The sequence below is a fragment of the Vanessa tameamea genome, chromosome 20 (genome assembly GCF_037043105.1).
Source record: "Vanessa tameamea isolate UH-Manoa-2023 chromosome 20, ilVanTame1 primary haplotype, whole genome shotgun sequence".
Taxonomy (NCBI): Eukaryota; Metazoa; Arthropoda; class Insecta; order Lepidoptera; family Nymphalidae; genus Vanessa; species Vanessa tameamea.
Window position 1 is genome coordinate 3315982 of NC_087328.1, and position 13269 is coordinate 3329250.

At 31.8% G+C, this 13269-nt stretch overlaps 2 protein-coding genes across 8 annotated transcripts in view; one reads left to right on the forward strand and one right to left on the reverse strand.

Moving 5' to 3' along the window:
- The window catches only part of LOC113403742 (synapse-associated protein of 47 kDa), a 241398-nt gene extending 228296 nt beyond the window's left edge, over positions 1-13102 (reverse strand). For 3 of the 7 annotated variants that reach the window (XR_010309488.1, XM_026644327.2, XM_026644323.2), the window contains exons 1-5: positions 12731-13102; positions 12036-12248; positions 10066-10145; positions 9682-9741; positions 8698-8819 (exon numbers count right to left, since the gene is read on the reverse strand). Coding sequence is in view for 6 of the 7 variants with exons in the window: in XM_026644327.2 (XP_026500112.1) it covers positions 8698-8819; positions 9682-9741; positions 10066-10145; positions 12036-12248; positions 12731-12861 (606 nt within the window). In the remaining variant the exon portion in view is untranslated. The remainder of the gene's footprint in view (positions 1-8697; positions 8820-9681; positions 9742-10065; positions 10146-12035; positions 12249-12730) is intronic. The other 4 variants (XM_026644324.2, XM_026644329.2, XM_026644325.2 and 1 more) reach the window with 4 other exon arrangements.
- The window catches only part of LOC113403851 (eukaryotic translation initiation factor 2-alpha kinase), a 229702-nt gene that overhangs the window by 121242 nt on the left and 95191 nt on the right, over positions 1-13269 (forward strand). The gene's annotated exons all lie outside the window — the stretch shown is intronic.

Sequence of the window (13269 nt, forward strand, 5' to 3'; positions counted from 1 at the left end):
CTTTTACTGTTCGACCAGAAGAACGTTTGAAATTGTTCTTTACCTTAGCTATTTTATTAAAAATAAAATGACCTAAATTTGATGCCAATTTAGATTATCTATTAACAAAACAATATCAATAGTCGTAGAAATGTTCGCATATCCATTTGGACTTGTTCGATCAAACAGTTTTGGAGTCGTAGTCTGTAGTGCGATAAATTAAAACTAGACTAGCTTACACCGATATAACATTACGATATAAACGTTTCCTATAGAACCTTATATTATCTCCAGCGAAGACGAGACTAATAAATATAAATAACAAAATAATAAACATTAATTAATTATAGTGTCGAAACATAATACTTTTAAGGTTTTAATTGAAGCTGATAGAATAACTTCAAACATGCTACGAAGTTGTGGCGTCAGATGATATCCTTTGACCGAGAGCCTGCAGCCTCGTTTGAAACTAACTCTATCTAATGTAGTTCAATCTCGTTAGGTTCGTTGTAGCGTAGGTAGCAATTATGTCGAGACGAAAGTCAGGAAATGAGAAGTTTATATTTATATAGGACATATTAAGGCTTAATATGTGTATATATGGTTTTATTTGGTAAGTTAAATTATATTTTTTATAACCTGAGCATCGTTGTCGTTTAAAAAATGTTTTTATGTCATTGACAAAAAAATATAAATATATAATTAAATATTAGTGACAATAAATAAAGACAAGTTTTTTTTTTTTTTAAATAATGGACAATTATCAAAACCATGACAGTATATGTGACGTCATAAATTCAACATTTAAAATTTCACGTAGACAAAATACCAGTTAAAAACTGAGTAAATGTCTTAATACATTTTGCAATCTCTTCAAAGCCTCTTAATACGAGGATGCTAGTTTGATTACTGTAGGCGGAGAAGCTTTATAGTTTCAAACTGGCGTTCTAATATGAAGTTCGATCGAGTTAATCGTGCATAATGCGTCTATTAAAGAAGTCTTACTTCCTACTTTAAGATTATATAGATGAAAAAAGATCATGCGAAACTAATAAATGCTGAATTTCTCAAACGTATGTATATAAAAATTTTGAGGTACCTACCTATATTATAAATAGTTAATATTATTCAAAAATATATATTTTTTTCAATAAATATAAAAAGAATAAAGTGTAAACAAGTTTAATAATTCTGCGAAACGAATTCCTTTGAGAATACCGAATAGAAATTGGATTATTTTCCTGTACTCAAGTTTAATTCAATTTTTCCCGATAGATACCAATATTCTCAGATTCAATAATTGAGTTTACTTCCAAGATATTAAATTACCGTCTGAAAGAGTCTAGTCGCATTCCTATGCCATCTTATTTTTCTACATTCAATATTGACAATTTAAGCCGCGTGGATCTGACAAAGTAAGAGACATCTCAACCTGTTTGTATCATAAAAGCCGATTGCGGAATTTTATATTGAGTGCATTCAGCAAATAGCAATCGAGTAAATAAGCACTACAACCAACCGCATTGTTACGTAAAACCATCCAATCAATAAAAAAATAGATAGGCCAACAACAAATATCTGGCAATTTTTTTCCACGCAATTTACAAGTGGCGCCAACCGCAAATACATGAGATACAGACCAGCGAATGATAAATTACGATCAGTATTGACAAATTACACCCAAAAGCATTTGTTTTATAGATATACAAAATTGACAAAGAAGTTTATATAACCCTCCAATGTTTTCTGTTCGTGTTTAAAATAAAATAAATAAAATACTTCGAAAAATATAAAATAGTTGACTCAATGAAATCAACCAAAACTGAAAACAATATCGTCATATAAAAATTCAAATAAAAAAATACGCTATTGTGGGGAAAAAATCGTAATCTGATACATTTAGACTTATATTAATATATTTAACACGATCAACTTATCAAGAATAGGCTATATTTACAAACTATATTGACAAAATGTCTTCCAATAGTTAGCAATATCCTGAGAGAAAATCAGCAAAGCTTTTAGTGTTATCCATTGCTTGCCTCACTCACCTCCATTATTAGTATTTTGACCTAAATATCAAAGTGCACTTAGCATTTAACTATTCAAATGCGATCTCCTAGCGACAATTCAAGTTTTGTGCATTAGGGTTAAGTTAAGTTAAGGGCAATTAAGTAATTGCACGATCATTTCCATATCAAATATACAAGCTGCTGCAACTAGCTGTGCCCGCGGATTTATCCGCAATTATTTTAGTTTGTAACTGTAACCATCCCCTGTTTTACCCCCTAAAGCGGATTGATTTCTAGAGATACATTATTAGTACACCTCCATACCACCTATAGAGCATACATTTTCAGTCTCTTACTTCAAAAACACAGGACTTTCATACAAACATCTAACCCCCGTTTTACCCCCCTTAAGGGTTGGAGTATCGTAAAATCCCTTTTTTAGCGGATGTCTACACCCTATAAACAACCTACCTGCCAAATTTCAAGTTTGTAGATGTTATAGTTTCTGAGATTTCATGATCAATCAATGAGTGGTATTTGGTTTCTATACATACAGTATAACTGTAAAGGGTATCAATGTTAAAATTTCTTACAATCTTAGTATTTATCGTATGGCGTTAAAATAGTAGATCTTAAACAAAGTTCGATACAATTCGATAAGGACCACAAAGTTTTTTATGAGTTAATTGGTCATTTTATCGATTGATTTGGTTTTATAGTTAAGTTTTGATCATTTTTATAGGTTACATTTTGCAGAAAGCCTTGTCGGAAAAAAGCTTCTTTACAAGTTGTACAAACAAACGCAGTCTGTCTTATTCTTTCTGATGTCTGAATGTGTTAAAAAAGTGGTTTCTAACCGATTTCGATCACACAATTTTGAAAGACCAAAAACCAAAAACACTTAATTTCATTGATGACTAGTGTAACCAACTGTACGGAGATTGTTTTGAGAGCGGGGTCACGATTTAGATCTATACTCACGAAATACAAAAACCGACCAATCGAGCATAAAGTGCGATAAAAATGAAAAAAGGCCAAAAAAATTCAAGGTAATTTTAACAGTTTCTTTTAATATCGTGATGTTAAGAACTACGAACTCCTATGACCCGGCCAAACCGTTAATAAGTGTATTATTAACTATTTAACGTGTATATCGTTTGATCGTTCGCGTGACGAATAATATTTGGTTGCTGCTCCACGTAAATCCGTCACTAGCTGCCTTGATTATTTGTAACCATTTGGCCAAACACTCGACCCATATCCACATCCACCGCGATCGATTGATGTATCTCGGTGTACTTCCGACTATTCGATAAACTAAAGATACTATTCCTATAAGACGAAATATATTTGGATATTAATATAAAGATTGTAAAATGTCTTTAAAATTTTATCGCAGAGTTATATTGTCACTGTTTGTTCATCCAAATTAATAAAAAAAAAAAACATAAACCTACAATAAATTGCAACAAGTTTAACTTCAACGTAAATCATACTGAAATAGAGCATAATAAAACTACGCTAAATTTTTATACTAATTACCAAATGCTCTTAACACAAAAAAAAACTCTTAGGCTCTTATGACACCCACAGGTTAAGACGGGGAGGCTTAACTCTACCCCGTCGGCTCAAGACGGCTTTCTATACTTAATTCAACGTGTAATTAATTACAATTGAATTTATATATCCAGCATTAAATTCGACGGAAGCTAATTCAAAGTTTTCATATGATCATTGATTTTTAATGTTAGGAACACGTCATAAATAAATTGGAACTGTTTGAAATCTGACTCAATAGATTAAAGGTATAATTATCTGATTCGATCCAGCCGTTCCGTTCCGATTCCGACTGATCGGTGAACACATTACCTTATTAAGTCTGTTTCATACCATAACGCTAATGACTATAATGTGTTGCGATGTGTTCTTCTATTTTATTCTAAGCAATTATCCGATACGACTGACATGTCAAAGGCCTTCGCGCAAGCTTTAAAAACAACTGTCCATTGTATAAAATAAAGTAAATTGAATCCATATAAAATAATATTTTGTTTTAATTATATATTTGGTCAGGTGGATGGACGGATAAATGGGACGTATCATAAGGGTTCACAGCATTTACTATAGAAATGGCACTGTAAGAAATATTAACAATTCCTTACATTGCCAAAGCGCCGCCAACCACGAGAACTTAAGATGTAATATCCTTTGTGTTACACTGGCTCACTCATCCTTGAAATTAGAACACAACAATACCAAGTATTGCTTTTTAGTGGCAGAATTTGTGATGAATGTTTGGGGAAAAAAGCGGCCATTTTAATTCACCAAAATATTACTTTTATTGTAGAACCAATAATTAACAACAAAACCCCCCTTACTTATGTCTCATATATACTCTTAAAATATTCTTTTATCTATTTAATATATATAATACAATAGGTATGAACTATTTATCTATAAAAAACAGCCCTACAAAATATTTTACATGTCAAAAGAACAATGCGGGTTCCATACGTCATGCCTTTAATCACGTTAAAAGTCGTTCCAGAAACCCATTCCGAATAGAAGCAAACCTATCTATCTATATCTATTGGCCTGTATTCCAACTGCGAAGCATAGGCACCTCTATGACAGTAAACATAAGAGTTATAATAGAACATGACTAGAAGACTCAACAATGAAGCAAATGTCGGCCTTATTTCAAGACCAATAAGAACTGTTATTACAAACAATATTTAATTTAGGCAAAAATTGACTATTTGCCATATTATATAACTACATATATGTTTTATTCCATAAGAAATATAAAAATAAATTCCAAGTCGAATGACAGTTGTTATATACCATAAAAGATTTTTGATCCTTTTACGAGAAATTTTTAAACATTAATAATAATAAGTCTATATATAAATTACATATAAGAATTAATGTTGCCAAAAACTGTCCTCAAAAATTGCGAAAAACCGGTACCATATGGGACGCTCACAATGATTCTCGCAAAATTTTTAATTTCATAGTTGATTTTGATTGGGACATACCAACCGAACGTTTTGAATTTATCTGACTGTAATTAAATTTATACACCACGGTATTTTCAAATTCATAATAAATAACATTTTTTGAGTGTTATACCTTTATTTTCAAACACAATATTAACTTTACTTGTATGTCGTTAGTCAGTATGTATGTATACTAATCTCAACAATCAATTTTAATTGCCTTGACTGTCGTATCGATTTAAAAAGTATATGCAATTTATATGACCTTAATGAATGGGTATCACCAGGCTTATCTGATGATTTCCAGGCGGATGGAAGTAAATGTATTGTAGACCTCATATCTACTAAGTAAACCTTCAAGGTTGAGTTCCATACATTACAACGATAAAGGAGTTTTTTTCATACTAGAGAACAATTCCTTATACATCAACAGCTTCAACCGTTACATAAGATATTGTCATAAGCAACTGTCTGTCTGTCTTAAAATGTTATTATTATATAAATTGCAACGCATTTCGTTAAGAAATTATATTATACAACCTAGCAGCCACTTCACAAACATGAATAACGCCACGGGTGGCATCCATTACGCTACACGCTCAAATTCACTTATTAAATGAATATACCTATACTTTTACACTAAATACATTACCGCTTTAAGTGTATATATCAATCATTTTCACTTAGGAATTGTAATCTGATTATTTGAAAAAAAAATCAATTAAGACATACCCTTTACATAAACTAATTTGATAGGTACTAATTTGAAAATGGGTTACACCAAAATGTGGACTAATCACTTGGTAAAAAGGGCTTCGTGCAAGTTCTTCTGAGTAGATACTACCCACTCCTCATATATACAACCGTCCAACAGCAATATAATTTAGTATCATTGTGTTCCGGTTTGAAGGCACTAGGGACATAACGTTGTAATTCCCAAGATTGGTAGCGCATTGGCGATGTAAGAGAAGGTGAATATTTTTAACAAGGCAGTATTTGACCACTTGCCATCATGTGGTCCACTTGATTATCTGCCTATCTAATTATTATTTCTTATGATGTAATATAAAATGTACGTAATATTGTCCTACTCTTACTGAAAAACGCTTTATTTTAAATTTCATCCTCCGTTTTACATGTACATGATAAATTGGTACAAGCACACGAACAATTTTGGCCTTTGTATTGATTAAACCGAGACGGCCCAGTGGTTAGAACGCGTGCATCTTAACCGATGATTTCGGGTTCAAAGCCATGCAAGCACCACTAAATTGTCATGTGTTTATAATTCATCTCGTGCTCGGCGGCGAATGTAAACATCGTGAGGAAACCTGCATGTGTTTAATTTCAACGAAATTCTGCCACATGTGTATTCCACCAACCCGCATTGGAGCAGCGTGGTGGAATATGCTCCAAAAACCTTCTCCTCAAAGGCAGGCGAGGCCTTAGCCCAGCAGTGGAAAATTTACAGGCTGTTAATGTTTGTATGTATTGATTAAACCTACAAACATTTTATACGATCACACGAACCTAATGCAGTTTTATTATGCACATACAACAGTAATATAACACAACATTAAGTAGTTCCGTATACATTCCCTTATTTCCCATCAACCGAAGCAAAAACGACATCCACTCAACTATATACCCTTGAATGACCTCTAAACTTCCTCTAAATCACGACAATAAAATCTAAGCTGCCGTTCCAGAAACATTTCTCCCTATCAACCTTTAGATAGCCGCTTTTATTTCTAGTAATGTTTGGATAATAAATTGAAAGGCTTAGATAAAATACAATTTATTTTCTACCATATGTTCCTCACAACGTCTGTATTCTGTATACGATATTATTTACGTCTTCAAATCACGTTTAACTTTTTTATTACACGAGGAGATATTATACAATAGCCCAAGATACGTTATCTGACGATTCAAATAAAATGTCTTGGAATAGAAAGTAGCAATGATTATTTGGGCAATATCCAGATGAGATTAGTCCTGTAAATGTTACACTCCCGGACAAAAGCCTACAGAAGAGGCTAAGAGGTTCTACACGCGGCACCACTGTGACTAATATGTGCGTTTTACCAAATACCCAAATTCACCGTACAAACACCGTACAGAAAACATGATTTTACATTACTGATAAAAAGTATCAACTATAAGAAATTAAAGTAACCAAAATTTCACAACCAGCTCTACCACAATAACAGCAGCAGCAGCTCTGTCAGACGTTATATATAAAGTGCCCTTAAATTTTATATGAATACCAAGTCATCCATAAAATTGCAACTTAGGTATCATGATGGATGAAGAAATAAATTGAAACGTCTATACGTTCTTGTATACATATTATATTACGTATCATCAATTATTACTGAAGATAAAAGAAAAACTGAGTTTCACAGATGTTTGTCAAGATATGAAATGGACATCTTCTATTAAGATCAATTTGGTTCTATCTTCTGGCCCATAACTGCGCATCTAAATCTATACCAACCAATCAACTGTATCTTTACTTACTTGATATAAAATATTGTTAAATTATGAGTTTTCTTTAAACATAACGATTTAAGCAAAAGTAATCCATTCGATTGTACTCAACGATATTAAATCTTACGACTGGGCCACGCCTTTTATATGCGTTCTTCCAAATATCCATTTATAGTAATGTAAAGTAAAAAAATCTATAAAACATCCGCTAATTCAATTGAATAATAATTATACTTTTCACCAACTATTTCATGGATGTATATTTTCACCTAAATGACAGACTTAACTACGTTGAAATGAATAATCCAATTTCCTCCGTTTGTACTAAAGCGTGGACTAGCAACTGAATTATCCGTTCTCGTCAGGAAGACCCGAGTAATGAAGGCAATGAGGTTTTTAGCTTTGGATGAACATACACAAATCCTTTTATGTGTAAGTAATTAACGACTGACTGACGCAATGGTCACTGGAAATGCCATGTGGGCTGTAACGGCGACGGTTTAAGCGTCATTACGTAACTAGGGATGGAATAAATCAGAGATTCGATTCTAGTATTGTTTCAATGAAGTTGGAAGTCAAACTCTAATAAAATGAAACTAATTTCCAAAAATAAATTAAAGATATAAATTTTAATTATCACTCGAGGGTTAGTTACTCTTACTATAAATTTTACCATTTTTCGGTACAATCGGAATATCCGAGTGGCGTTTTTTCGACCTAGGTCTAGGCAGGAAGACTAGTAAACCAAAGTAAGGTTACTAAGTAGAAAAGTAAGGCGTTTCACTTATTTCATATTAAACTAGCGGTTATTCGTTGCGGAGCAGATCTTGCAAATTTTGTTGATTTTTCTGCACTATGACGATTCATTTTAGGCGAAATATATTTTTATTTTATTGTTTCTATCACAACTCTTACCTGTGCGTAAGCTAATTACGTATTTGATAATTTGATTCGATTAAATTGACACAATTTTGTCATATCTACATAAACAGTCTGAGGAACACAATTTTAAATTATATGTCCAACAAAAAGGATGTAATTATTGGCGGATTTACCAATTTAAACGTTTCAAGAACATTTCAATCACAAGTTAAGAAACTGTTTTTTTTTTTATTATTTAAATTAAATATCTTGGTCCGAGTATGGCAATCCCGTGTTTTATATAAAATAAAAAAAGTATTTAAATGTTATAATTAGCTTAATCTACTACTCACATTCTCCTCGACCGTCTTCTTGATCTTCGCACTGGCCTCGCTGACCTTAGCACCAGCCTTATTCACCGCCGAGTAGAGGAAGTTACCCAGAGACTTGGCACCGGCCACAGCTTTTGTGGTCACTGCCGAGACAAGAATTGTGATATAACTATTTCAATTAAACGAGGGCATATCATATCTTTGAGCGACTTCAAACAACGAAGTACATTAGAAATTCGGTTACATTTTTTTGTTACCTAACAGAGTTCCGTTTACGAACTTATTTGGAAAATTCCTTTTTTGGGGAGTATATGTAGTTCCCGTTTGGTCGCATCTAAATTTGAAGAGAAAATGTGGAGTCGGTTACGTTGTGTTAAATTGTTTTATGATTATATATATATACTGTTAATTATTTAAGGCACACATTCGTTTAAGTACATTTTAGAGTCGCTACGATCAAGCACTCTATTGTGCTTGATCGTCCTGTCCTACATTCTTGGAAACGAATAGAAAAATGACGCAGATTTGAAAAACATTTCATAAAATTTGAAATGCAAAACTCAATTACATTGAAATAAAAATAACAACTAATGAAAAACACACATTGAATATTATTTACAACTATTGAATTTAAAAATGAAAAAAATACTTAAGACCATTATTTGTGCACTTAGCAAAATTAGCAAATTTAGGTGGAAAAAAAAGTAATTATATGAATTAAAATCATAAACCAGCTTTAGTAAATCACTTTGTGACAAATATACGTAAGCCTCAACCCTTTTATAACGTTTACACGGTCGTTTAAACACCCTAGTGAATTTTCACCGTAAACACTCCTTACACCACTCCAAAGTATTAACCGGTAAAGGGAGGGATTATATAAATTTTTTTAAGCCTCAACATTATACACCAATGACGTATAGAATAAAAAGCGAAATCATGCGAAAGAAAAGCTGGATGTAATTTAAAAAAAAAACTTACTCTAAAAAAATAAAATTTACTAACACTCTTGCATATCTGGTACGTCGATGGCGTCTACATTGAATAACTTTTTACTCTGTGGACCTGAAAATGTGCATAACGAAAAAAATGGTAAAAACTAGCAAACTACAAAATAAAAAAAAAACTATGAGTATTCGTAATGTTTTTATTTTATTTTCTATTGACGTAATGATAAAAACTAACAGACAAAGAAACAAAAATCGGTACTGTTAACTAAGAGGGGAGAATCGACTAACAAGAACCACTTATTTGGAAAAAAGCATAATTATTGAATTATTAAAATAAAACAAAAAATAAAAAGTACTGACAATGTATGGTGAATTCGATAATAATCTACTTGCTTTTTTTTTTTAAATCTACTTTAACAATATGCATCTATAAGCTTACCGTTACCAACACCGGCGGGTTGCTCTTCGGTCGGAGTGCCTCCGGTGGATCCAGGTCTGCTGTCAGCGCCTCCAGTCGCACTAACAACAAGATACGAAAAAGGTATTTAACCTTGAAAACGCAAGTTAATTATACCTTCTCGATTTAAAAGCCGCAGTCTGTTACGAAAAAGTATAAATTCGAAGTCAAATGATTTTATCGACTTGGTACGAATCTGTGCTTCATTTAACGATACAATGGAATTATTTAAACTGCGTTAATTTTCATAATTTCAGACATGCGTATTCGTCGAAATTCGTTAAATAGTTCGCGATAGCAATATCGATTTATTCGTGATAGTAACTTCGTTCATTATTTGAACGGATCGTAATGTTTCATTATACGGTTAGTCGGCTAATTCGCAAACTATTACTGGATAAAACTTAATCTGAATAGAACGCGTAGAATTATACCACATCACTATATATCTCAATTCAACGACAAAATTTCACCATAAACAAAATCAATCGATAAATTTTAATCGTCAATGAAACGGAATGTCGTAATACAAATGTCACCACGTCCCAATCCAATTGAAATTAAAAGAATCTGTTCTTTATTCCCAATGTGATATTTAGACCACGCCCTTTTTCGAACATGGAATGTTGTGTAACTAGATATATAAAGACAAACTTGCTTTTAGTTGAAATTACTTCATTTAATGATTATCGTTTTTTTTTTAAATATATTATAATTATTACTAGAAAGGATTAAGTTACATCTACCAATGGCTGACAGATGCAATATCTTTGTCATAAAACAAATTCCATACTAATACATAGTAGTAATGTAGGCAGTAATTAATTCCAAATTATTCAAATATTCTTCCATTTCTGGCAGCTTTTCACAGACTAAGTTTATATATCTGGACTACTTTTATTATATTTCAAATTGAAAATGTATGATCTTTTTAAAGAATCAAATTTTTTTAGATCCTTATGTAATAAGGTCCCAAGAAAAATCCCAAGAGATCAAGTATAACTCCTTATATGACAAAATTTTGACCATAAAAAATAAACAATTATTTTTGAAGACTATATTAACATCTGCATAACCATATATTTTAATGAGAATTCATAAAACTCATAGAAATATATAGTTTAAATTATATCCGCATACATAAAAAACATCAAGGAGCATTGCATACCACTTTACACTATATTATTTAGTAAAATGAAATGAAAAATGAAATTCCAGAAATTTCTATGCACTGCTCTATAGATGTTGAAGAAAATAAAATATAGTATATACAAGACAATGCATAAAAATGATAAAAAATGGGGATTGAGCAGAATAAATGAGTTTACTATCCCATTTAAATATTCTATTTAAAATCTAAGCTAATATTGCATAAAAATTAATTTAATGTATCAATATAGAACCTTTTTTGAGGTAGCTATTGAATTAGAATCACAGAAGTATGATTTAAAAACTAATTTTATAAAATAGACATGATTCTGTTTACTAAAAAAATCCAAAAATAAATCAAAAAAATAATTTATGAAACAATGTAAAAACTATTGAGAAGTTTTTTTTTACTCAAGTAAAATGATAACCATAGGTTATATAAGTGACAAAAAACAAGATCTGGGTGTGCCAATTAATAGTCATAAGATGCAGTGTGCCATAAGCTGATAAAATAATAAAAATTGATGACAAAAAGCTTCCAATTAACACTATTTTATGCATTAAATTTTTCTGTGCTCTATTTGTGAAATTTTAAATTTGGAAAAGACAGTAAAATTTAACTGGTATGTAATTTCTTATCCTGTTATATAACTTTTTGGTTGAGAAAATAGATAACCCTCTTATGAAAGGAAATCAATAGATTATTTTGAAAATTCAATTTTATCAAAACTGGATCAGAAATGACACACCATATTGAAAAAAATTGCATAAGCAAACTCATTGCTTCTGTCAATCCCTCGTACCTATTATACCTAGAGTTATCATCATCATCTTTTGCTTCTGGCTTAGGTTCAGCAGCAACTTCAGTTTGCTCTACTGGGGCTGGTTCATTGGGGTCTGTAGGTGCTGATTCATTTTTCCTAAGACCTGGAATAGGAATGCCTGATCCTAGCCAACCGGTCATCTGTGACTTCACATTGGTGATGAGATCAAGTTTGCCTGCTCCTTTGGTTGGGCTGTAAAAAAAATCAATTTGAAAAAATTATTGCATCATTTAAAAAAGAAATTAAAATTGTAAAGTAAATTATAAATGGTCTGTAATTAAAAGAATAATAACTCAAAATAATTTAAAAAAAAATAATGAAATCTTTGGTTAATGTAACTTGGCATTGAATCAGGTATATACCACTTGACCTAAATATCTTGTTTTACATCCCCTATGTTGGATCAATAAGTACATTATGCAACACCCAGGAAGAAAAGTTACCCCTACGGTTTTTTTTCAACTTCCTGATACTTATTACCCTTAATTGCGCTTTTAGATACCCTATTAAACACCAAATTTCATATTGAAACATTCCCGAACGAAATCATACTCATAAGAAAAAAGAAGTTTCGAAATTAAAATAAAAGATAAAATCAGTTATTTCGGACTTTCAACATTACAATATCTATATATTGAAAATAAAATAAAAATGTAAACAAAGGATGTATAAACCTTTGTTTTTCGCCCTCCGCCGTAGTCTCGCCTGTCGCATCTTTGGTGGGAGTTGGCACTTCTTCGTCTTGGGGCTCGCCTTTAGCTGCTCCCATCCAAGAACTGACCTGATTAGTGAGTCCTGAAAACATTTTCACTGCCACAAGCTAGCAACTACACAGTACACGAGCACTCTTCTTACTACACTGCGACAGTTTCGCACATGACACACGCGTCGTCTGCGAGGCGCCCGTAGAAAGCGTGATCAGCTGAAAAACTAAATGGAACACCGCAATCGACCAGTGAATTTAGGGAAGTTTTCATTGCGCATGAAAACTTGCGCAGCTTGCGCTGTTATTTTGCAAATTAGAATCCTATACTATAGATAACATATATATATATGTGTCAGGGTTGTACATGATCGACTATTTTTCAACGTTGACAGAAAATTTTAATTTTACGACTGTACTACATTACCTTCGTATATTATAGTGTTTAATATTTAAAAGTCGACACATTTAAATTTATTGTATATAATTTATAATTGATATTTTTTTAGA